This window comes from Castor canadensis, chromosome 7, assembly GCF_047511655.1.
Source record: "Castor canadensis chromosome 7, mCasCan1.hap1v2, whole genome shotgun sequence".
NCBI lineage: Eukaryota > Metazoa > Chordata > Mammalia > Rodentia > Castoridae > Castor > Castor canadensis.
In genome coordinates, this window is record NC_133392.1 from 97699125 (window position 1) to 97724641 (window position 25517).

General features: G+C 36.2%; 1 protein-coding gene and 1 pseudogene across 7 annotated transcripts in view; both read right to left on the bottom strand.

Moving 5' to 3' along the window:
• Nexn (nexilin F-actin binding protein) overlaps positions 1–25144 on the bottom strand; it is a 42274-nt gene extending 17130 nt beyond the window's left edge. The window contains exons 1-9 of one of the 7 annotated variants that reach the window (XM_074079709.1): positions 25012–25144; positions 11625–11700; positions 9893–10084; positions 9332–9410; positions 9097–9245; positions 5356–5397; positions 4005–4202; positions 3670–3846; positions 1058–1246 (exon numbers count right to left, since the gene is read on the bottom strand). In XM_074079709.1, the coding sequence (XP_073935810.1) occupies positions 1058–1246; positions 3670–3846; positions 4005–4202; positions 5356–5397; positions 9097–9245; positions 9332–9410; positions 9893–10084; positions 11625–11651 (1053 nt within the window). In that variant the 5' untranslated portion in view covers positions 11652–11700; positions 25012–25144. Of the gene's footprint in view, positions 1–1057; positions 1247–3669; positions 3847–4004; positions 4203–5355; positions 5398–9096; positions 9246–9331; positions 9411–9892; positions 10085–11624; positions 11701–24420; positions 24553–25011 lie in introns of those variants that run through there. The other 6 variants (XM_074079708.1, XM_074079712.1, XM_074079711.1 and 3 more) reach the window with 6 other exon arrangements.
• LOC141425356 (small nucleolar RNA SNORA51) lies at positions 10451–10561 on the bottom strand (annotated as a pseudogene).
• Positions 25145–25517: the final 373 nt, after the last annotated feature.

Here is a 25517-nt window from a genome sequence, read left to right on the forward strand (position 1 = left end):
GGCCATGATCATTTGGCACTCTGATGGAGTCCATCCTCCAGGAGAGCCCACCCACCATGGCTTAGCTGTGGTGGAGCTCTCAGGCTGACCTCTCTCTCTCTCTAAAGAGGGTTTCTCCCTCAAGTCCACTACAGCTGTTAAGGCAGGCAACCCAAGAAATCTGGGGCTAGCCTGGGCCTTATAATGGACTGCCAGTGCTATGTGGGCAGAGCTAAAACCTCAGTGCACTGAGGCTTTTTTCCTCTCAACTCTCAGCTTACCCACTCCTTAAACCCTCTTCCTTTCAGATCTGACCCACTAAGGAGGGGGTCCGAAAACGCTGGGAAGGAAAGTTTCCCTTCGAGCTGCAAGGATGCTCTTGCCAGGGCAACCCCAGGGTGGGACCCAAAGGCTGAGGGTGCAACTTCCTGGCCCACCCTGAGGCTCCAAAGGTGACAAAGTATGGAAATACCTCCTGCAATTTCCAACCCACACAGACAATACTTAGCAACCTGACCTGGGGTACTACCAGTTTCTGGTCCCACTGCATGTCCCCCATATGGACTTTCCTTTCTCTTCTCTGCAAATAAAACTTCTCTGACCTTTGCTACTCGAGTCCACCATTGACTTCCACCTAACCACGAAACGACAGACCCTCACCACCTGAGTATCTTAGCGCATCAGGGATGTAAATTTAAGGAAAGAAAAGAAGAAATGAAGGAAAAATAGAAGCAGTGTAGAAAGGAAGGGAAGGAAAGAATGAAAAGGAAGAATGGGTAAATGGGGTGAGGAAATTTCCTGCTTCTTCCTTTGATAACTCAGTTTTATAAAAAGCACACTTTCCAGAGACAGAAACAATCCTTTATACCAGGCATGGCAATTTAATCACCACCTCTTTAACATGAAATTGAAGTAAATACCTTCAAATGACTAGTGATACTCCATGGGAGACTTTCAAATCTATTTGCCACTGCTACTCTTGGCATAGATTCCAGAAATAAAAGGGGATTCCTCACAGTAATGATTTTAATAGCATACTCTAAAAGCTGAATCGTAATGGCACTAGGTTCTGTCTCACCATGCTCCTCCGTGCTTCAGCAAATGCCTTCTTTTCTTCCTCTATTCTCCTTCTGGCTTCTTCTTCTGCTTTCCTTTTTTCATCTTCTCTCCTTTGCCTTTCTATTTCCTCAAAACTGAGTTTGAGTTTACCAGGGCGGTACCCTTTAAAAGTTTTTTCTGTGTCTTGGTTTTCCTCCTCTTCATTTACCTAATCAAAAAGCCAATTCATTGCTAAGTACTGAAAATCATTAAGACGGGAATGAAGGATCAATCAAAAGGCACAGTCTTAGCTACTTCATATAGGAGTGTTTCAATGGCCTTACTATACTTGGCCAAAATCTTCTTCCTTTTTAATGTCTTATGTAATAAAATATTCAAATTTGGAGAAATGCCAAAGAAAGATGTACTCAAATAAAATTTTTCAATCAAGTTTTTAAATAAGATGGAATATTTTAATTTGTTTTGTTGGTACTCAAGTTTGAACTCAGGACCTTGTGGTTGCTAGGCTGGCAGGTGCTGTACTATTTAAAGTCACCCATCACCCCAACCCCCCCCCGCCCAGTGCGCTCATGCGTGCTCTCTCTCTCTCTCCCCCTTCCTCTCTTATGGGACTGACCTTTGAACTAAGGGCTTTGCCTTTACAAAACAGACACTCTACCAATGGAGCCACACCTCCTTTTTTGCCCTCTCAGGACCTCACATATGTTAAGCAGGTCCTCTGTCACTTGCGCCCCTCAGTCACATACAATAATTATACAGGGGAGATACATTGTGACATTTATAAATGTGCTTACAATATATCTTAATTAGATTCACCCCTTCCATTCTTCTCCCTCGTCTCTCCTTCCCACTTCTTAGAACAATTTCAACAGAGTTTGTCCTATTTTCAAAAACGAATACAAATACTTCCACCATATTTCCTTCATTTCCCCTCTCCTTTTTGCCCAACCCCCTCTCACTGATACCCACCCCTGGACAGGACATGTTTTACCTTCTCATCATTCATTTCATATTTTTAAAAGTTTTAAGGAGTCACACTGAACATTAACTCTCCCAGAGCAAGCCTACAGTGCATGTGTGTACTCAAATTGAGGTTCAAGTATACCTATACAGTCTTTTTGGTAGTAAAATAGTTTTTCTTTAACTATGAACTGTAGTACTTTTCCTTATATTAATTAGATAAATGGTTATCTAGAATTATTTTATATAAAATTCAAGCTACATGATTTATTTTATTGGATTTATTTAAATATTAATTGAAGTTTATTATTTAACAATATTTTTATTAAGTTGATTGCCAGTGATATTTAAATGTGTAGGTAGTACGCAACTGTAATTATCCAAGTAATAACATTTTCAAATACTTGTCCAGAAAATTAAAATTTTTGATATATAGTCCTTAAAGTATTATTAATGAAAGCTGGTCAAGAAAATTGTGTTGACTTTGAAAACGAATATAGTAACCTTAAACTGGCAGAGGCCACTATGGGAAGGGGACTAGGAAGTAGTGAGGAGGTCTGGTGGAGATGGTGGAGATGAAACAATGTGGGTTGTAATACTTATGTGCATTGAAACAACACAAGGAATCTCCCTGTGTAGCTATCCTTATCTCAAACTAGCAAAAATGCCATGTTTCTCTATTATCTTTAATGTTTTTTCTTCAACAAAATCAGAGAACAAGAGGGCAGAACAGGTTCTACCTGGAGGTGGGGGGGGGGAGGAAGGCCCAAATAATGTATTCACATGTAAATAAATGTAAAAATGATAAAATACAATACAATAAAATTTTTTTTAAAAAGAAAACTATAGATGTTCCATTTTTAAAATCCTTAAAATGAGATTTGGAATCAGTGCTTTCTTATTTCAATTTTTTTTTATAGATAAATCTTTTACTACCATAATAATAATAATAAAAAACATTTGTAGACCACTTAATATATATGCCAAACACTATTTTAAATCTTTTCAAGATACTAATTCATTCTAACATTTAAGAAGCAAGTATTCTCATTGTCACCATTTTACCAATGAGAAAACTAAAACATAGAGAATTTAAATAATGAGTCTATAGTTACAGTTAATAATGATTGATATATAAATCCAGGCAACTGGCTCCAAAATACATGCTCTTAACCACCACCTACACACACACCCCCCATATACTTTATGGACAAGCAGCATATTCCTTAATAAATTGTTACTTTAATGTGCTCAAATATTTGAAAAACTAGGCCGAAACTAAATGTGCACTTATAATTAGACTTAAAAATGTCCTGCAACCATGTCATTAAATACACTGCTGAATTAGTAGATGAAGAGAAAACAGGTTCATTGAGTAATTATTTTTGCACATTTTTATATTAATAACAAGATAAAAATAAAAATTTAAAGCATATTGAGAAAAAAGTCCCAAAATAGAAACTTGAAAACAATACAGATGAATTTTATATATGAAATATGTATACAGTTTCATAATCAGGATCTTTTATATAGAAAATCTGATTGAATTTTTGATAATAAAACTTATCTTAAACTAGCTTCCCTAATATTAAATGTAAGGTTTAAGTATATATATATATATATATATATATATATATATATATATATATATATATACACATATATATTTACCATTTGCCTCCTTGCTTCTTCAAAAGCACGCCTTTCTTCTTCTAAACGTTGTCTTGCTTCCTCTTCAGCTTGCTTCTTTTGGTTTTCTTGTCTTTTTCGCTCCAATTCTTCAAAAGTTAGCTTCAGTTTTCCAGGAAAAAGTGATTCTTGTTTTGCCCCACTTTCCAGTTCATCATCCTATGAAAACAAATCTGTTAGTTATAAAAGAAAATGCTAACTTAACTATTTTGATTTATTCTTTAAAAAAATTACTTTAAGATTGGAGGCATGGCTCAAGAAGCAGAGCATGAAGCCATGACTTCAAACCCCAGTCCCACTAAAAAGAAAAAAATTACCATGACCAATGAAAGACACTTTGCTTCCTTGAGAGATCGTCTCTGTTCTTCATATCTTATTCTTTTATCTTCTTCATACTTCATCCTTTCTTTCTCTTCTCGTTCTTTTTCTAGATCTTCAAAATTCTTTTTTATTTTTCCAGATGTTTTATATGATTTGACAGGTACCACTGTTATAAGTAGTGAATCATCTCCTTCCTATTTTATAAGATAGATAATTAGCATATATCTTCTTAATAAAAATTTAGGCCTTAGGGACTTTACCTCCATAATTGGTGAATTTCATTACATTGCCATCTATAATTATGAAGAATAAAAATTATAATTTTTACTAATAACTATTAAGTATATCACTCTAACTTTGCTTCATATTATTAATTTTATCAAAATCCATTGCTGGCAAAGTTCAAGAAGCATTCTGTTTCCTGGAAGGCAGAATCGATAGTCCCGATCAGATAAAGCTGTAGTGACATTGCCGGAATTCAGCTCTCTGTGCATCATCCCACAAAAGGTAAGGTATATGTGAGTGTACTCTAAGTCAATTTGATGGTAGACAGATTCAAGTTAAATGTACAATAAAATTTCTCCATTTTTTTTCTCTATGCAAGTTTATAAATATGTAATGAAACTAGTTTTTAATAAGAAAAGTCACAGGATATCCAAGTGATTTGTTAAACATTTATAATACAGATAAAACTCTGTAGCATTGTAACCTATTAAAATATTTTAAAGTGTATTTTAATTGATTTAAATTAGTTCTACTACATAATGTATTAGGTCACTTTTTTCAAAAATAGTTATAAAATGTGACACATGCTCCTAAAAGAAAAATTTTCCAATCTATTAGCTTGTAGGTTAGGCATACCATCAAATTGATTAATTTTTTTAATTTGTTAGATAAAAAGGACTGACTAAAGCTTCTGTAGTTACTGAGCATTCCTTTGTGGCCATACACACTGCACTCTATACTAGTATGAGAAAGTAAAACACAAACCATCAGGAACTCTGAGGAAAGAAGACAAACAATGAAGAGGAAGCTGCTTTTTAAAAAATGTTAGCTTTCAATGGTCTCAACTGTTAGTTCAAGAATATATAGTACTGGCAGAGTATCCCAAACTGAGACTAATTAGACTTGTATTTGTAATCTAACTATGAAGCAAAAACATACTTTTCTTTAAAAACACTAAGCTAGAGTGTTTGAAAGTACAAAAGTATGATTTTGCTATTGCAAATATTCTTTTTATTGTTATGTTTATAATAAAAAGAGTGAAATAAAAGCCCTTAGGTTACAAGGTAATTTGTGAATCAGATAATTTTAAGTGAATGTGTCATTAAAGGAATGTCTGTTTACCTCTGATGCTGATTCAGTTCCCGCATTGTTTACGTCCTCAATCTATTGAATGAGAATTTCATGTCATTACTACGTTACATTGGATTTCTACTTGTTGCTCTGCAACACACAACTGAAAAGTAACTTATTGTGGCTTCTGGTAAAATTTCAAATTTGTAATTTTTGAAATATTTTTATGTTGCTCTGAATTAGCTAAATGTCCTTTTAAATGGAAATTAAACTTTATTAGTTTTTGCATTTTGTTACCAACATCAATATCCAGGGAACAGAATATTAGGAAAAAATTAAGATAAAGCCTACCTTTGCAAATCTGGAAATTGAATAATGGACCAAATTCTTGACCTGGCTATGAGCTTACAAGGAGCAATTAATTTAATTAGCAATTTAAACTGAGATACACAAAAATATTCCTCCATACTCTGTCCCTGCTCCAGGAAAAGGAAAATCTTTCATTATCAATCAAATAATTGTCATGAATATATTTTACAACATAAATATAGGGAAAAAATTAACTGGCACAAATAAAGTGTGGTAAAACATACAGGTTCATTTAGAACGAAAAATATTTTTGATAGTCATAATGTTTCTTCATATTTTGACCAGATTTGTGTTGGAAAATTTAAAACTGGGAGCTCAGTTGGGCATGGTCACTCATGCCTGTCATCCCAACTACTTGGAAGGCAGAGATGGGGAGGACTGAGGTTCAAGGCAAAAAGTTAGTGAGACCCCCTCTCAATCAGTAATACAGGCATGGTGGTTCATGCCTGTGATCTAAGCTACACAAAAGACATAGGTAGGAGGATCACAGTCCCAGGTCAGCTCTGGCAAAAAGTGAAACCCTATTTGAAAAATAATGAATGCAAAAAAGGACTGGAGGTGTGGTTCAAGTGGTAGAGCAATTGCCTAGCAAGCATGAGGCCCTGAGCCCAAATCCTAGGACCACCATGAAAAAAACCAAAAAAGTAGGGTCTTATACTGTGGTCATTAGATCAGTGATTTATATGATGCAGTTCTTGAGATCTCAGGAAAAGCAGACACAAGCAATAGGAAAATAACCTTAGAAGGTAAAAATTCAGGACTGACTGGTGGTGTGATGGAGCTTGTGCTGGTGATGTGCTAGCACTTGCCTAACACGCCCCAGCATTACCAAAAAGAAAAAAAAATGGTAAAATTCAAATTGCTTATTTTCATTTAATTTGTTAAACCAGCGAGAGTTCCTCATGCAATTAAAGGGAATTTTGCTGTACTCTGTCTCATATTAGGAACTGGTTAAGTGTCATGTAATCTGGTTAGACTTTCCTATATTCTCTCTCAAGGAAGAAATAATAAATTTTACTCAGGTACCCAATTTCTTGAAAAATAATTATTCTGAAAAAAAACTTTATTTAAAAAACCTGCTTTTTATACTTTAGTATTTACTTTTAATAGTTTTTTGTTTGTTTGTTTTGAACTCAGGGCCTCACGAATGTTAGGTAGGCACTCTACCAATTGAATCACTCCACAGCCCTTATTTTTAATAGTCTTATTCAGAATATTTTTGTGTGCTACAGAATAATTTGATGTTATAGAATTACTTGTTGCGCTGATTTGCTATGTAAATTGTGAAAGTTTTATTGAATGATGTAATTTTTTTGGAGGTACTGGGAGATTTGAACTTAGGGCCTCACACTTTCTAGGCAGGCACTCTACCACTTGAGCCACTCCACCAGCCCTTTTTTGTTTTGGGTATTTTTGAGATAGGGTCTCATGAACTATTTGCCCTAGTCTGGCTTTGAACTTCGATCCTCGTGATCTCTGCTTCCTGAGTATCTAGGATTATAGGTGTGAGCCACATACAATAATGTATAATACTAAGAAAAATTTTACCTGGGAGAAGCAGCTCATGCCTGTAATCCCAGCTACTTAAGAGGTGGAGATTCAGAGGATTTGGTTCAAGGCCAGCCAAAGCAAAAAGTTACTGAGACCTCATCTAACCAATAAACTGGGTGTGGCACCCATCATCCCAACTATGCGGAATCTTAGTCCAAGAAACTGCCTGAAAAACAACTAAAGGAAAAAGGGCCAGGCATGGCTCAAGTGATAGAACACCTGCCTAGAAAGCACAAAGTCCTGAATTCAAACCCAAGTACCAAAGGAAAAGAAAAATATTTTAATGGATCTATAATAACACAACTACAAAATAACTTGCCTTCAAAAGACTACTGACAGGGCTGTTGGAGTGGCTCAAGTTAGAGCACCTCACTCCAGTGCCTCAAAAAATATAAATAAAAAAACACTATTGACAACTCCTGTAGAAATCACATTAATTTCTCATCAAAAAGTTCCAGGAGATGTGGTGAGAAGTCAGATATTGAGAGTACGGGAAGTTGAACTTGGATATGTGGCTCAAGCAATAGAGCCCCTGCTTTGGGAGCAGCAGCTTTGCAAATGAAGCTCTGAGTTCAACCCCCAGTCCCATATTTACAAGACAAAATTACTATTTTACATAGTCTTAATTTAATAGGGCAAAAATCTCATTAATCAGAATTCTATGGCACCCTGAGGTAGCAAGTATTTGGAGTTACTAAAGAAAGTAGTTCTGGGGCTGGGGGAGTGGTTCAGATGGTTAAAGTGCAAGGCCCTGAGATCAATCCCCGGGACTCAAAAAAAGAAAGTAAGTAGCTCGTTTTTTGTGATTTTTTTTTACATCTATCTCTGTGAAGCCTACATCTTCATCATATTTAAACTCACTTCTTCAACATATACTTTTTCTTTGAGAAATCACTGCCTATGTGTTCCATTCTTGGGGTTGAAGTGGGTCTGAAAAATCTAGAAAATAATCAGTGCTGTAAAAACATACAAGACTTAAAAGAAAACTAAGTCCACATACATTCTCACTATATTCTGCCAAACACCATATATTTTAATTATGTACTTTATTTCCTTTTTAGAATTTATAATATATTTATATCATTGATAAAATTCTATATCTATATATTTTAATATAATTACATATTTATATATCTAATTTATAATCTCATATATTAATTGCATTTCTTTGTAAAATTTCACTGCAAAATGAGTGCTCATCTTTAACCACAAGAGGGGGCTAAAATACATAGATAGCATGCATTGTTCAGCTAATGAGCTGCACTTATTGTTCACCAGCACATACCAGCATTTGCTGCCATACAATGGCACAAATTTTTGTGCCACAGAAGTGGTTATTTGCGAAACTGGAGTTAATAAATTTCTTTGGCATGCAAGTATGATGTATGCTTTATTTTAATTATCACTTTTCTTTTTAGAACAGTAGTGAACACTAATGGGAGCACAGCAAACAGACTTAAGGCACTTAAAGCATCGCTTTAAAAGAACAGCATTTTAAAGTGTTGCAGTTAAAAGGCCAGCATTTTGTTTGGTGCTTATGGATAGTTTATGTGTGAAAACGTCCAACACTATAAAATCCCTGAACGTGTCAGGAAAAATAAGGAATGTAGACAGTATAAGAAATGTGGACAGAACGATAAGCTCATATGTAACAAATGTCATATCAATATTCCACCTTAATATAGGTATATTCTGCCCGTACCCTTCTGGGCACATCTGATAGTATATATTCTTACTTCAGATATTGATTTAGATTAGCTGCTACTAATCAGTTTATGTTGTATTAAAATATTTTAATTAAGCAGCATACTAACTAATTTTTCTTTGTATATAGTTTTAGAAGAAAATATCAACTGAATATTTAGTGTATACCTGCTCAGCCCTTTTTGCTAATTCACGCTGTATTTTCCTTTTTTCTAACATATCCTGTTCAATTCTGCGTTTCCGTTCCTCCTCCGTTCTTTTCCTTTGTTCCTCTTGTCTTTGTTTCTCCATTTCAGCAAATTTACCTTTAACAGTCCCTAAGAATACATGAAAAAATATTTGATACTTTGCTATGTTTCTGTCTTTTGTAATTTCACTTACAATTTACCCCTAGGTTTCTTACCTGTTAGCTTTGGGACATAAGCCTTTTCTATTTTAGAAGATACCTCTTCCTCATCATCAGAAGCAAGCATTTCTTTAATCTAGATGGTTAAATAAATTAGTATAAACACATGTCCCAAACTTAGACTAGACCATATTCAGTAGTTCCCTTATCTGCTATAGATACCTTCCAATCCCCAATGGATTCCTGAAACCACAGATAGTAATGAGTCCTATATTTATATGAGCATGTGGGAAAAAACATAGTTCATAGGTTCCATACCTATGATAAAGTTTAATTTATAAGTTAGGCATAATAAGATACTAAAAGTGACAATTATAACAATATACTATAATAAAATTTACTTAAAGCTTATGAGTTGTTTACTTCTGGGATTTTCCATTTAATATTTCAGACCATGTTGATTGTTAACTGAAACAGTGGAAAGCAAAACTGCAGATAAGCAGAGACTGCTGTACATGCAGCTTAGTTTACAAATACAGAAAAGCATTTTAAGTGTGAAAAATAAATGACAAAGATGGAAACGAATATGTGCACAAGAGTAAGATAAAATAAAATAACCTCCTGCTTTCTCCTGTTCCATTCTCTCTCTCTAATATATTGTTCTTTTCTTCTTTGCTTTTCATCTCTAGATCTCCTTTGATTTCTTTCTTCCCTGGCTCTCTGCATGGCTTCAAACTTATCCTTTACATCACCCTTGCCAAGCTTTGGCACATAGGATTTGGGGACAGGTTTAGATGAAGAAAGCAGAATCTTCATTAGAAGAAAAGAAAGAGAAGACAGTTAAAAAAAAAAAAGACAGAAAGAAATTAGGTAAAGATAAGAATAAGCAATACAAAAAATACTCATTGAAACAGAAAATAGAAATGAGTTTGAAACCTTTATTTGAACCATTACAACCTGATTACTCTCTAAAACCTAAGTTGAAAAATAAAATCACAGAACTATGAGAGGAGAAATTTTATTAATATAAAATTCTTCTTTAAAAATAAGCCCCATTTTGTGGGTAGCATTCCACTAAAGCTGAAGACTAGTAAAATATAAAAATTAAATACGGAAACCTAATTAAAAACAACCCATATTTGATTTGCTACTTCATTATTCTTTCTTTTTTTCTTCTCATGTCTCCCCATTCACAATATAGATCAGGCACAGGGCCTGGGCTGAGGTGTATATGGGGTAGGTTTACTTTGCCTCTTTTTATACAGTCAGTGTAAGCACCAAGAGGCCTCCTCCTCCATTATTAAAGATTTAGATTTGACATCACTTGCTTAAAAGCTACCAAGATTAATTTCATAAGTTAGATGAAGTTGAAAACAAAGCAAAAGTTTAGATATTGAAGCCTAAATCACATATTGCGCTTTTGCTCTTCCCCATACCTAACAGAAGCAAAAGTGAAGGCCAGTCCTTTATGCCCCACTTGTGGCTGCGGTGCACCAGAGTCTGCACAAGCAGTGATTTATGTTGTTACCACAGCTCTGCTGCCACTTCCCTTAAATCATACAAATATGTGATAAGGCTGGGCTATCAGAAGAAACTCCCCAAGTGGTAAAAGAGCTTCCTAAAGAAGGGAAATTTATCTGGTAGAAGACTGGAGAAAAGATTTTCCTGTATTCTAAAACAAGGAAGGTAAATTATTTTCATCTTTTTGAAAATTAATTTGATAAGTTTCTACAAATAAAGTTTCAGTATCTCAGAACACACTAAATCTTTTCTCCTAACACTAATGGCAAATTGCTTAGCTAATATGTGGCATACCCAGACTATGTTTTTAAATCTACTATGTATCATTGACCACATAAGGTTTTTTTAAGTTTGTAATTTCAGAGTATTATCAACTGAGCTCTTAGAATTCTCAGTAACAACAGCCAAGAACCAGAAAAAAAGCTAAGAGAAATCTTACTGCAGCTGCTAGAAGAAAGAGCCAAGAAGGATCCTCCCCGACAGTGAATTATCACTTTGTCCTGTGAGATTAGGGTAAGCCCCATTTTTAAATACTGAGAGTCATTTCTAAGATTTACCAACATAATTAAAATCCTACTAAAGATGCTAGCCATCACATCCCATCCACTACCATTCATGAATTTAGTACTGTTCCCTAGAATCCAAACGAAAATGCTTACCCAAAACCAGCCCATGAATTGTATCTCCTTGTTTTACACCTTAATGTTACGTTATTAACTCCAAACTCCTAAACATGATGCCGTCACCAAATGATGGCCTCTTCAACAATTCTACAGCTAATCCTAGTCATGTTTCTCTCTTTTCTTTCTCTCTAACGTTTGAGACTTACCTCAGCCTTTTGGGAAATATCATTCATGTTTGCTCTATGTGGTTTTGGGCTGATGAAGCTTTGTATATGTCTGTATCTGTAAAAAATTTTAATATCATATAAGAATTTTAATGACTTTATTTTCAATATGTTATATATTTCTGTAAAAATAGCCTGTTAATTTAACCTAAAAATGCAAGCAAGCAGTAAGTTGTGATAATCTTCAGCTCCTTTTTCCAAGATTCAGGGTACAGAAAATACAAGGTGCTTGGTGTTAAAAGATCCCAGAGAGTATATGACTCAGAATAGTTTGGTGAACACATCAAATGCATTTGAAAAGAATGTACCTTCTGAAATTATTCCATGTATTATAAATACCAAATCAATTAAAGTGGCTGATCACATTTTAGATTTTCTATCAGTCTTCAACTGTAAAGAATTTTCTACTTCTTCCTTTAATTTTATCATTTTTATTTCTATTATTAATATTGTTATTCAGAAATAGCATTGCAGTGGGAGTATGTGAGCCATAGTAAACTATGTGTGTAGTCAAAGAGGTTAAAGCAGGGGAAGTTTGTGTTGTCGTTATTATTGTTTATCAGCATTGGGAATGGAACACAGGGCTTTGGAATTGCTACGAAGTGCTTTACAACTTGAACTATGTCCTCAGCCTTTATTTTGAAGCTTTATCTTGCTATGTAAGCACAGACTGGTCTGAAACTCACTAGGTAACCTAGGCTGGTCTCCAACTCACAACCCTCCTGCCTCAGCCTCCAAGTGCTGAAATTACAAGTGTGCACCACCATGCTTGGCTCTCAGGTTCCTTCACATACAGACACATTACGATTATAATTTTTGTTTGGAATTGACCTTTTCATCAGTATGATTGTCTTTGACTTATCTGATATTAAAATAGCCACACCAGCTTTTTTAGGTTCAGAATTTGCGTGGAGTATAATTTCCTCCCGTTTACTTTCAACCTATTCATATGTAAAATGTATCTCTTAGACATGGCATACGATTGGACTTTGCTTTAAAAACTAATTCTGATTCTGTCTTTTAACTACAACATTTAATTCATTAACATTTAATGTAATTGTTGATAATAATGGATTCAGGTTTACTATTTTATAATTACTTTCTTTTAGGTTTTTTTTTTTTTTTTTTTTTTTTTTTGGTGATACCAGGGTTTGAACCCAGGGCCTCACACTTGCTAGCCAGGAGCTCTACCACTTGAGCCACTCTGCTAGCCTTACTTTTATTTAAATTACTGTTTTAAGACGGGGTCTCACTGCATTGCTCAGGCTGGTCTCCAACTCCTGGGCTCAAGCGATACCTCCTGCTTTAGCCTCCTGAGATGCTGGAGCGACAGTCATGAACTGCTGTACCTGGCTATTTTACTTTTAATTGACTTTGATTTTTAGAGCAGTTTAGGTTCACAACAAAAAAACCTAACATTTAGGATTACAAATATTTCCCATATAGACTTTATCCCCACATATACATAGTTTCCCCCATTATCAACATCTTTTAACTATAGATCTTTTTACTGTCTCATAGTTTTGCCTTTTCCAGAGTCATGCGTGAACTATGTATATTTTCAGATTAGCTGCTTCTTCTCTTTCCCCTTCTTTGTCCTCCTTCCCATCTTCTTCCTCTTCCTCTTCTTCTTCTTTGCTCTCTCTCTCTCTCTTTCTCTCTCTCTCTTGAAAGAGGGTCTCCTCACATCTTTTCCAGGCTGGCCTGGAACTAGTGATCCTCCTGCATCAGCCTGCTGAGTGTTGAGATTATAGACGTGTCCACATGCCCACCAGTTCATTTTCTTGACGGTGTCTTCACATAGCAGAAAATTTAAATTTTAACAAAGTCCAAGATACCTATTCTTTCTTTCATGGTTTGTACCTTTGCTCTCATATCTAAACAGTCAGTTTCAAACCTGAGATTCTCTACATTTTTGCCTATGCTTTCTAGAAGTCTCACTGTTCTGTGTTTTACATTTAAGTCTATAATCTATTTTAAATTAATTTTTTAAGTGATATAATGTCTGTGTCCAGATTCCTACTTTTTGCATGAGGATGTCCAGTTATTCCAGTATCATTTGCTTAAAATACTATCTTTTCTCCACTTCATTGACTTTTTCCTTTGTCAAAGATCAGTTGAAAAAAAATAAAAAGAACAATAACAAAAAACAATCAGTTGAGGGCTGGTAGAGTAGCTCAAGAGGTAGAGTGCCTTCCTAGCAAGTGTCAGGCCCTGAATTAATAAATTCAAACCGTGATACCACACTCACACACACACACACACACACAAAATCATTTGAGTATGTGTATGTGAGTTTATTTCTGAAATTTTATTCTGTTCTTTTTTTCTTTTTTTTTTTTGGCAGTACTGGGGCCCCACTCTTGCTAGGCAGGCATTCTACCTCTTGAGCCACATCCCTACGCCAAATGATGGTAAACTTTTTTTTTTTTAAAGTGGTACTGGGGTTTGAACTCAGGGTTTCACACTTGCTAGGCAAGTGCTCTACCCCTTTAACCACACCCTCAGTACTATACTATCTTAATCACTACAGTTTTGTAGTAGAGCAATCACACCTTACCCATAGTTTGAATTACCCCCAGTCAAGCACTGTCTGAAATTATTAAATGGAAAATTCCAGAAATAAAAATTCATAAGTCTTAAATTGCATGTCATTCTGAAGTTTTGCACTGTCCTGCTCCATCCTCCCCCAGAACATGAATCATTCTTTTATTCAGTATACCCACACTGTAGATATACTATACTACTACTTGTTAGTCACTTAGTAGCTGGGTTATTAGGTCAACTATAGTAATATTACAGTCTGCATTATTCACCTCACTTCATCTCATCATGTTGGCACTTATAATCTCACATCATCACAAGAAGGGGGAGTATAGTACAATATTTGAAAGAAACCACATTCATGTAAATTTTATTATAGTATATTATTATAATTATTCTATTTTATTAGGTATTTTTATTAATCTCTTACTATACCTAATTATAAATTAAACTTTATCATAAGAATGTATGTATAGGGAAAAACATAGTATATATAGAGTTCAGTACTATCTGTTGTCTCAGGCATCCACTGGAGATCTAAGAATGTATTTCCTGCAGATAAGAAGGGACTACTGTATGTCTTGAAGTTCAGTAGTGTCCAGTAGTGTCAGTCCTCCAGATTTGTTCTTCTCTTTCAATGCTGTGTTAGTTATTATGGATCTTTTCCCTCTCCATATAAAATGCAAAATCAATTGGTCAATGTCCACAAAATCACTTGTTAGTATTTTTATTGGGGGTGCATCAAATCTGTAGGTAGATTTAGGGAGAATTTTTATCTTAGTGTATTAAGTCTTCTGATCCATGAACATGGCATGTCTTCCCAATTATGTAAGTCTTCTATTACCTCTCAGAAATGTTTCTGTACTTTCCAATGTATAGTCCTTCCACATCTTTTGTCAGATTTATCCATAAATTCATATTGCTGATACTACTTGTATTAGTCCACTGTTCATAAATGTAACAAAACATCTGACCCTGTGTAACTTTATAAAGAAATGTATTTAGTCTATAGTTTTGGAGGCCAAAAGTTCAAGATCAGGTAGCCTAATTTGTTCAGCCTCTGATGAGGTCCTAAAGCAGACAGCATTACATTAAGAATACATGTAAGAGCAAGAGATCACATCACAAGCTAGGAAAACAGAGAGCAATTCAGGTCATAGGCTTAAGCTTTTGTAACAATTCAATTTTGCCAAAATAACTCAGGGTTCCATGAGAGTTACCCTAATCCCCTCTGAGGATATACCCACAATGACCTAAAGACCTCCCAGGTCCTACCTGTTAAAGGTCCTACAACATCACCACCTTCACACTGAAAACTAAGCCTCCAATACCTGAACCTTTGGGGGCCAAAACACATTCAAACCATAGCACTACTGTAAGTGGTGTCATTTTTTATATCTCAAATGATGACTGATTGTTGCTAGTATAAATAAATACAATTTTTATATTTTGATCTTAAAGTCTATAATACTACTAAAGTAGTTCCATTTATTAATTCTATTGGCTTTTTGTGTTGATTCCATCAGATTTCCAGTATACATAGGAAATCATGTATGAGCCCAGTTCTTCTCTTCCCCTTTCTGTTCCCTGCTAACCTCTCCCCATCCTCACTCCATAATGTGCACAATACTCACGTGTTTCCTCCCCCAGCAGCACACAATCACCTAAAACTCTCCTCAAACTGCCTCTCTCTTTTAACTAGGGACTGAACATAAAATAGCTGAAAAACATAAATGATCATAGTTACATGTGGTAGAGTATTATTAAATAAATATGCAAATTCAATCATGCCACAAATTCTCATAAACTCTCATAAAATTTAAAGCCCATATATTTTAATTTTGATGATATATTAATACAAAAATATTTGAAATCATTTAAAATATCATCCTAAAAATTAGAACTTTTTGTGCTTAAGGCCTTTGTAGAAAATATTCTGTTGTATCCTAATAATAATTTCTTAGTTACTGACTTTTTTGTACATATTAAGAAGATAGCGATAGTAGAAGTAGTACTGGAGGTTGTCAGAAAACTTTCAAGACAAAAAACACAATTATTACATGTAAGCATAATAATGCTTTTCTCGTATTGGCAAATAAAGTGGACAGTTCTCTCCTTCTGAACATCACTGCTACATGTTATAATCTGTCACCACTTCCTTCTTGAAATCCTTCTCACTGGCTCTAATATAACATTTTTTGTGTTTTTTCATGTTTCTAACTATGCTTTCTGTCTCCCTTGAAAGATTTTTACCTCTCTCCACTTCTTAATGTTGTTTACCCCAAGGCTACAGTCTTTCTCCTTTCCTTCTCACTCTTCAATTTTTTTTTTTTTTTTTGGTAATTTAGTGTACTTTTGTTGTTTAAATTACTTCTTTAGCCATCTCTCTTCACACTTCATTCCCACTTTATCAGTCATACTGAAATACTGGAATAACTCAAGCCTTGGCTAGCTCCCTCATCTTAAGGTTTTCATTTCTCATCTTAAGGTTTCATTCCCTTATCACTTAGCTACTCCTGCTCCTTCTATAGTTGCTAGATAAACTTTCTCCAGGAAGCCTTCCTTGACTCCACAAGACTAGGGGAGGTATACTTCCATTAACATACCATGCTTACCCTGATCATAACACTTCTACAATGTATGGTAATAAACCTACTATCTTGACCACCACCTTTTTCAGAATGTAAGGTTTCTGAAAGTATAGACTATATTTTTGTATACCCTTGTATCCAAAGCACCTAGCATGTGCCTGGCACTTGGAAGACCTGTGTGATAATTACATGCTGAATAAGTAAATCTTGCCAACTTCAAGGTGGAGGATTTGTTGAATAGTTAAGGATTGTCTGTATACAATGTATATCTGCCACTATGATTATCATTATGCAGGGATATGATATAAAAAGAACATGCCATTCAATTATACAAATATTTGTTAAATATCTAGTATGTGCCATGTACTCTGTTAGACACTAAAATGTAGCACTGAATAGACAGGCCCTGTTTGTCCCTATTCTCCTGTTATTAACAGGCTATTAGCAACAACTTTCAACAAAAACCTTGGGACCAGATTTTTAGCAGCCTAATTTGATATTGAAAACACCAGGAAGGTTCTAATGTCAACTCTACTTGATACAGAACTGAAAGGTAGTATACACTATACCTTACCTTCTGCTAGATGGCTGGGATCAATGATGTCCATGTTCGGGCCACACTGAGGAAGATCTCTTACTTCCTTACTTCCTTACTTTATTTTCCCTGCCTAGGTTCCAGAGGATGAGTTGCTTCCCAATGTCTACTTCAATTAAGCTATGGTTTAAAATAAACTCAAAAGCCATCATGGGCCGTGCCTTTGGGGCTCACACCTGTAATCCTAGCTACTCAGGAGGCAGAGATCAGAAGGATCGTGGATCGAAACCATCCCTAGGCAAATAGTTCTTGAGACTATCTCAAAAAAAAAATCCATCACAATAAAGGTGGAGTGGCTCAAGCTACTTGCAAGTGTGAGGCCCTGAGTTCAAAACCCAGTGTAGTCACCCCCCCCACCAAAAAAAAAAGCCATCATGGAAAATTTTCACTATCCATGCAAAAACACTCCTTTTATCTTTCAGTGCTGTACTGGGTTTTGAACTCAGGGCCTCATGCTTGCAAGGCAGGTGCTCTACGACATGAGGCACTCTATCAGTCCAGATCCTCTCTTTCTTTGATTCAACTTTTATGTTCCAATAAACTGTACTGTATTTTTTAAATGATCTGTTGAACATTTAGAGAAGATTGTTAAATTAGTCTTTTGAAAACCTATTGTAAAATTCTAGTTGTGGTATAATAGTCACACCTCAATAATGTGGTTTATAAGAAATTTCAAAATATTCATTCAATCTTTGACTCATTTTATCATCCATATCCTTCCACTTTCATCCTTACATATATTAGCAACCAACAATTCACTTATCAGTCTATAAATTTATATGGAATTTATTGCTTTATTTAGCATAGCTTCTCTTTTAATTTTATATAATTATGCTTACCAGAAAAATTCATTTATAAATAGTATTCATATGTGTCATTATAATTTTGATTAATAAACTTATATAATGACAAGCTACAAAATTCAAAATATCTACATTATTTCTTTCCTCCAAACATTTTCAAATGATCGGCTTTTAAATAGGTGCCAGAATTCAAGTGCAATGAAAACTTGGCTGCTGTAGTGCAACTGTTTTAATGCATTTTCTTTGAAACTTTTAATTAGTACATATTATCAGAATAATGATTTTATGTATACTTTATTAGTAAAAATTAGGGTTTAAAGTTTCAGAGTAACTTCTTATCAAGATTTTTTTGATCTTTTAAACTTTCTTACAGGGTAACAGCCCACCATTCTTTCTGCCCTCATCCAGGCTTACAAGGTTTTCAACTACTGCAAACTGCAATCTATCTGTGCTCTTTAGCGCTAATCTTCACTGAAGATGCTGACTGAGTAGTGCATCACGGATCACAATTAATATGCTCATCTGGGTCAGCAGGCTTTCTGCAGGTTCCTCAGACTCTCTGCTTCACCTGTCTCTTCCTATTCTTTCAATTCTCCACCTTGGTAAATAAATTCTGTAGTCTTTGTCTACCTTCAAGACATTTTTAAAGTCACTTCTTTACCAGTGAAGTACTTTCCCAAACTATAACAGAAATAGTGATTTTCTTCACTTCACCCTACCCATTTTTTTTTCTCCTTCAGTCTCTGAGACCTTTGAATGTGCTTAGATTTCTAGGTGCATAAAGTTTTCTTTTTTTTTAATTTATATTGTTAAACATCTTCAACATATCAGTCTAATCTATCTTCTTTACCTTTTTATCATGGAAAATCTCAAGCATATAAAATTAGAAACTACTATAATGAACCCCATATATACATTACCAAGCTTCAATGATAATTGTCTTGTCTTAAACAATACAAAGTTTGCTTCATTTATTTTGTGTAATACCTATTTCAGCATAACACATCTCTATAGATGCCTTAAATCATACTTCACAGATGCTTTAAGTCATATTACAGCTGCCCCTACCACATCCTAGGCTATGTTTTGTACATCCTCCTATACATTCAGAATTATGTCCCTACCAGTGCCTTTCATTCTCATAAAACACTAACCTCTCACTTAACGAAAGTTGCTAAGTTCTCATTTGACAAAGTCACTGATAAAGTAATGAAAATTATACATAAAAGTAAAATATAAAGGTTTTTTAATAAGGAAAAGATACAAACTCCTATAGTGAATAAAAGAAAAGGGTAGAAACTAACTAGGTGACTGGCAAGTTATTTCATAAATTTAGAGCTGATGAATATGATAGAGTCAAGAATAAGTGAGAAAAGATGAAGAAATTAGCTAAAATAGATAAATAGGTATTAATTCAAGAACCATTTATAGAACATTTTTCTATAATCTGCTACAAGCAGCATAAATTCCTACATGTACAATGATGAACAGGATAAACTAAACTTGAATTCAAAGTCCAGAACGGATAAGAAATAATTACCAAAAATATAATAAGACTTAAATATTTAGTTTAGAAAATACTTTCTTTAGGTAACATGTGAAAGTGTATAAACACAAATAAAAGTAAGCTCTGTGATATGAAAAGCTATGAATTACAAGGATAGATCACAAATATTTGGGCTCAAGGTTAAAGTGCACCTAGTTTTGAGGATCCCAGACAATTCTGTTTATGAATTATATGTATATAATATATTAAAAATTAAAACAGGAAAATGTTCAAATATATACTTAAATAGCCATAACAATCCCGCCATTATAAACATAAAACATTTTATGTAAAATAACTATATTTTCCAAAATAATAAGACATGCAGTCTTGTTTTACATTTCTAAAAATTTCTTTTACATCTGAGAAAGAGAAATACATTCTCATATCTGCTTCTACACTCGAACTATGGTGATATGTTGTCCTAACTGAAGTCTTTAAAGTACATATGACCTCATAAAGATATGTAATTGGAGAAGGAAGGACTTCATGATCCTAATAGGTTCTGGGAACTTGCAGGGGTTCTAAGACAGCATTTTAAGATTTGCTGAATTACAGAAAAGAACATCGTATAAAATCAAGTCAGTTCTCATTCTAGAAAGGAAAAGATTAGACTGAGCATTCACTTACCATATTTTAAAATACTAAACGAAAATTGGCTTAGCAACTTTATTCCTATACTAAAGGAATGTCAAAGGATTTCACATCTGTAATCCCAAAGATTTTTCTGAATGTGGTATTAAGTAATTTTTCTTCTGTCTGAGTGGGTAGATATAGCATCCCTGGACACCTTTAAGGGGCAGCAATCACAATTCAGCAAGCCAGTTGAATTGTTATCAAGAATATGATTAGAAGCAGGGCACAGTAGTGCATGCCATTCCAGCACTTGGGAGGAATAAGGCAGGAGTATCTTGAGTTCAAAGCCAGCCTGAGCTACATAGTAAGACTCTGTCTCAAAACACATATATATAAAGCTAGAAGCTGTGGGTATAGTTTGGGCAGTAAGTAGAGAGAGTGCTTAGCAGACCCTGGGTTTCATCCCCATAACAACGACAAAGCCTAAGACCCTCAGACCCTTTCTGAGGGGCTAGAGGTGTGGCTCAAGTGGTAGAGTGCCTAGTGTGATGCCCTGAGTTCAAACCCCAGTACCATTTAAAAAAAAACCCAAACTTAAATACAGCTTTATTATATTTAATTAATGAGGGTCACAAACTTACTTTTAAAATTATGCTCTAAAATGTCATAAACCTAATCATAATCCCAAAATATGAAAATAGATCCTACTTGCCTATTTGAAATAGTGAGTTTTTTCACTCCTACCAATGTATAATTCCTCACTGAAAACCAAGAATCTTAATTTCAACCTGCTTTGACATTCTTCTATAATAATTGCATAGAATAATTTGCCTTTACATGACTATAGGAGATTTTTCAAAGTGTATTCACTATACTATGAGCCCTAAAAGGTAAGACCTGCTCTATTTCTCTCAATATCCTTGGTGTTTTACACAACATAGTACAAGCTCAATTCCTATTTGAGCCAGTGGTGAATGACAAAGAGCTAACAGAAAAACTGTGGGATCTAAACTCAGACCAAATAAGATGAATGATGTCTGCACAGAAGGGCTGATGATAATTAACTGAAGTAATAATAAAAAATAAAATTGGGTGGGTTTATACTAAACTAAATTTATGAACAATCAGCAATCTAGGACTTGGGCAAGCTACCATCCCAAGCAAATAGATGTAGTAATTACTGGAAGTGTCTGAGCCTCCGCATCTTCTTTCCATGTGGAAGACAGACTTTCATTGAAGAACACAACTGGGGATGGAAAGACTTGGGTTTCTGGCGCCAATCAAGCCAGTGGGTTGAGGAGGCAGAAAAACAGTAACTCCTCTTTATGGACAAACTCTTGGAGTCACAAAAATGCTTCTAAACACTTCTTAAATGGAAAGGGAATAGAATTATTTAAGAGATTCTAGAAAAGACTACTTTACCTGAAATATTTCCCCAGTGCTTTCTGTATTACTTATTCACTTAAAATATTGAATTTGTTTTAGTTACTAATACATGGTCCCTTCCAGCGCTAATTGATAAATTGACACTAACAATAAGTGTCAATAAATGCTAACCTCTCTTCCCACTGCCGTGATCACATTACCTAAGAAGTATTGCTAATCCAGATATATATACAACATTTAACATCTAATACCCAATTCTAGGCCCATCAGTCTTTCCATCATATTATGCTTCTGAATTCAGGGAATTGCATATTCACGTGTCTAGGGTAGGATAAGGTAATGTTATGTAATATAGGTAATATAAATGAGTGTGATTGGTTATAAAGCAATAGGGGATCATGGAGACAATGTCAAATGTAGAGTGTGTACCCTATCTGGGGCAACCACTAAGTTACAGAGTATTGTTCCTATGCAGAAATGAGGACCCAATTTTGTTCAGACCTTCCAGTTTTTCAAGAAAGGACATAAATCCATACCTTAATGTACAATGAACCAAATTTTTAAGCATATCTATAGCTCAAAACTGTCTTTTTTTTTTTTTGTCAATTTGTAGCCCCTAATCTAAATGAATGAGCCACATTGAAAATATGGAATGGGGCAAAGGAGAGGCCAATTTTGGATAGAAAGAGAGAGGCAGAATTAAAGGGGAAGAAATAACAGGGAAGAGGCATGGAAAGGAAGGTGGCAGTGAATCTTACCAATCTCAAAACCTTACCAATCTCAAAACCAAGCAGCCCCAAACTGCTTGTCTTCTAATCTGAGTGTAAAGAGTAAGAGAAGTCAAGAAGGAAAAAGAGTGGGGGATGGGGGCAGAAGAAAAGGAGTCACCTCTTGAGCACTTAGCAGATGGCAGACACTGCATCAGATGCTTTCAATATGTTGCTTTATTGGGACAGTGCAGGGAAAAAGTCCTACTCAAGGGCAAAGACTAGAAGGAAATGCATAAAAATATTAACAGTAGGGTTGTCAGGTTGTGAGAACACCTTTTCTATTTGAAGTATATAGTTGTTTAAGTTTAGAGTATAAATTTTTCTGGGTTAAAATCCACCCACTTTAGATTGTCAGAAGTACCCACAATAGGCTGGGGTGTAGTCAGTGGTGGAACAAAAACAACAAAAAGTACACTACCATAAATTAAGCCAAACTACATAATATTCAAATTTAAAAAAAAGTGACAATTTCAAGTATGTGTAATACTAAACTATCCAAATATAACCAGATGAAAGTAACTACACAGGTGAAGTCAACACAGATTGATTAAATAAGAACAGAAATATGTGAAAATCTTAAGAATGTAGTAAGTTATTTTCCCTCAGAGTTATAAAGTAAACTACCAAGAGGTTTTTTTGTATATGACCTACATAATTATAAAATATATAAAAAGTCCTCTTTCCTACCAAATTTTTAGACATCTGCCCCATGTTATAAACTTTTCTACAGTCACTGTATTTTCTTTCTTTTATATATGTATATCTCTTATATATTTATTTAAATCATATTTTTTACTTTTCAGAGGTTTTCAAAGATAACAGGTAGATTGTTTTCATAAATGAAGTCTATCATTTCAGGTCACTTGGGTTCTAAGCAATCTAAATCCCCAATTAATCGCTTCCAAATATACATTTTAGTTTTCATTTTGTTCACAAATGAAACCCTAACCTAAATACTTCAAGTGAAATTTCAGGGGAAAAATACCGTTCAAAAACCTAGATACTGCATTCCTTTGTTGATGCTAAATATAGTCATCTCAAGATGACATACATTTTGACAGTGATCAGCCTTACATGTCAAATTTTCAAAATAGCACAGATTCCATTTTTAAGGTGAGCAAGAAAAACTGCCACTCACTACATTTCAATTGAAGATGGATTTAAAAGTGGAAATCTTCTATTTAAACTGAATTACATCAGTAACGGCAATGAGAAAACTGGAATTAAGAGAACAGTGTTGTGTTGTTTGCTTAGGGCTCTTGGAGTTGTTGCAGGGAAAATACAGAATTGCATACATTTTTCTTTAAATTATTCTTTAGAAGCATCAGTCAAAATTTAAAATATCTTCAGAAATAGGTGCTAATAGCTGTAAGGAAGAAGAATCTTAGCTACATGAATAATCAAAGTTCATTCATACTAAATATAACTTCTTTAAAAAAACCCTTTCCTTCATTTAATTAATTATGCAGTCTTTGTGCCAGTATCCCTAAAGTCAAAAGAATTTCAGAGACAAGTATGTGGAGTTTTCTCACGGCAGCAGTTTAACCTGTAAAAGGATAATATTCGGTGAAAAACTGAGCGCCCACTCAGTGTGTGATAGGATGGTATAAATACTTGCTTATTTGATCGCGCTTCACAAGACATAGTTATGCGGTGACTCACAAGGCCATGAGCCCCTTCTATATGAACTCACTGACAAAATTTAGCTGCTGAATGATGTTCCCCTCGTTTTGGTCAGTGAACTAATTTCTTATCATGGCTTCTTTTCTCTACCTGCCTCTCTCCTAAGGACAGACATTTTGGTAGGGCACAGCTATTTTTACCTTGTTATCGCTCTCTCCCAACTCTTTGTTCGCATTGTGGCCTTTCATAAGAATAAAACGAGTATCTCAAAGTTGTTTCAACAACCAACTAACCTCTCAAGTTGACTATTTTTCTTACAAGTGTCAGTAATAATACATTTTTACCGTTTGTGAGCGTTTCGCCGTTTACGAAGACGGTGTTTTCAAAATGCACGTAGCCCAGAGACCCCTGAGGAGGTGAGGACAGTCACTCACTCCAACTTCAGCTCCAAAGTGCTTCACCCTCCAGCGTCCCACCTGCGTGGAATGTCAAAGACTGTGGAGCCGAGGTAGGTGATGGGCCTCTCGATCGCGTCCCCCTCCCCCCGCCCCTGCCTCCCGGGGGCGATGGGTCGGGGCACTGGCGGGGACCGAGACGGCGGCGGGGCACGTGCCGGGGGACCGCACTCAACTTTGGCCGCTCGGACCAAGGGCACCCGCTCCGCCCACCCGAGCTCTGCCCCTGCAGAGTACGGAACGCACCCCAACTCGGGGAGCCGGGCCAGGACACCTCAACCCGAAGCCGGAGGCGGGGTGACGCGGCGACAGCGAGCAGAGCCGGGCGGCACCCGCGGGCCCGCAGGACGCGCGCGGTTCGGGGGCCGGGACGCTCGCTGTTGGGAGCCCGGCGCTCGGAGCGCCTCCCGCAGCCGCCGCCTCCGTTCCCGGGACCCACCTCGCCCCCACCGCCCCTCCACGTTTCCCCAGCCCTCTTACCCGCCGGGAGCTGCGGGGAAGCCAAGGTCCTCGCTGCGTGCGTCCTGTGCCCCCGCCTGGGTCGGGGTCTGGGAGCTGTGACCGCGGCCGCTGCTGCTCCCGCCGCTGGAAGCCCTCTGGCTGCCGTCGCCGCCGCCGCCTCCAGCAGCAAGTTTCCATAAAAGTCCTGGTGCGCAGCCTGCGCCCGCATTCCAGACGGGCCCAGCGCCGGCTGCAGCTGTTCCAGAGCACAAGGCCAGTGCCCCGCCCCCACCTCCCCCGTGTCGCCGGGGAGGGCTGGAGAGTCCCACAGAAAGGCCGGCCAGGGGGCAGCCGCCAGCTCTCCGCCAGCACTGCTTGCTACTTGCTCGGCCCTAGTAGGTGCCTCAGCTGACCCCTAATCTCAGGCCGGCCTCCACCTCCCCTCCCGCAGGGCCGGGAGAAGGGAGGCTGCCTTCACTGTGGGAAGGGACTGGTGCTGCAGTGGTCTTCATTACCAGGCTGCCTCCTTGCAACCCCCTTTGCCC